Source organism: Corvus brachyrhynchos, unplaced genomic scaffold, assembly GCF_000691975.1.
Source record: "Corvus brachyrhynchos isolate BGI_N302 unplaced genomic scaffold, ASM69197v1 scaffold101, whole genome shotgun sequence".
Taxonomy (NCBI): domain Eukaryota; kingdom Metazoa; phylum Chordata; class Aves; order Passeriformes; family Corvidae; genus Corvus; species Corvus brachyrhynchos.
In genome coordinates this window covers 311,604-312,280 of record NW_008237239.1, presented here as the reverse complement: position 1 = coordinate 312,280, position 677 = coordinate 311,604, and the positions used below count along the sequence as shown (strand labels likewise).

At 55.4% G+C, this 677-nt stretch overlaps 1 protein-coding gene across 1 annotated transcript in view; it reads left to right on the top strand.

Moving 5' to 3' along the window:
- The window catches only part of MGST3 (microsomal glutathione S-transferase 3), a 5,703-nt gene that overhangs the window by 3,392 nt on the left and 1,634 nt on the right, over positions 1–677 (top strand). Inside the window, exon 3 of the mRNA XM_008630165.2 lies at positions 245–318. Coding sequence (XP_008628387.1) covers positions 245–318 — 74 coding nt within the window. The remainder of the gene's footprint in view (positions 1–244; positions 319–677) is intronic.

The window sequence follows — 677 nt, the reverse complement described above, 5'->3', positions numbered from 1 at the left end:
TGGAGCAAATGTACCCAGTGCATGTGGTGCTGGATTTGAGGCCTGGGGAGGTCTCTGCAGCCAGGCAGCAGCTCCAGGAAGGCGGTGACCTTGAACACGGCTTTTGTGGGCCCCAGGGCAGGGACAGGCTCTAACCTGTCACTGCAGGTTGGTCTTGCAAGCACTCGGACAGCCCCGCACTCCTGGGAAAAGGAGCTGCAGGTCACACTTGCTGATGCTTTGCTGCTGGTTTATTTTTTGGCAGTATCCAACCATGTACAGCACAGACCCTGAACACGGGCAGATATTCAACTGCATCCAGCGCGCACACCAGAACACGTGAGTGACATCTTTGAACAGGGGCCTTGGAACACACAGGGCTGAGGAGCAGGGCCCACAGCCCCAGAGGTGCTGCTGCCATTGCTTTGATGCTTAGCAGTAAGGCCATGCTGGCTCTTTCCGCTGTCTTAAACTATGGGATGGTGGTGTGAAGCCATCCCAGTTCTCAGCAACTTGCTTCCATGGGTAGATCTTAAGACATGAGGAATGTTGTTTCCAGAAGGTGCTGATCTGGTGTGCTGCCCATGTCTCCCTGGGGAGAGGCCAAAGTCCACCCAGCTCCTGTGGACAGGCTGCAAAGCACATCAGAGGGTGCTGGGAGGCACAACTTCTGGGGAATGTTTAGAGTGGCTTAGGGA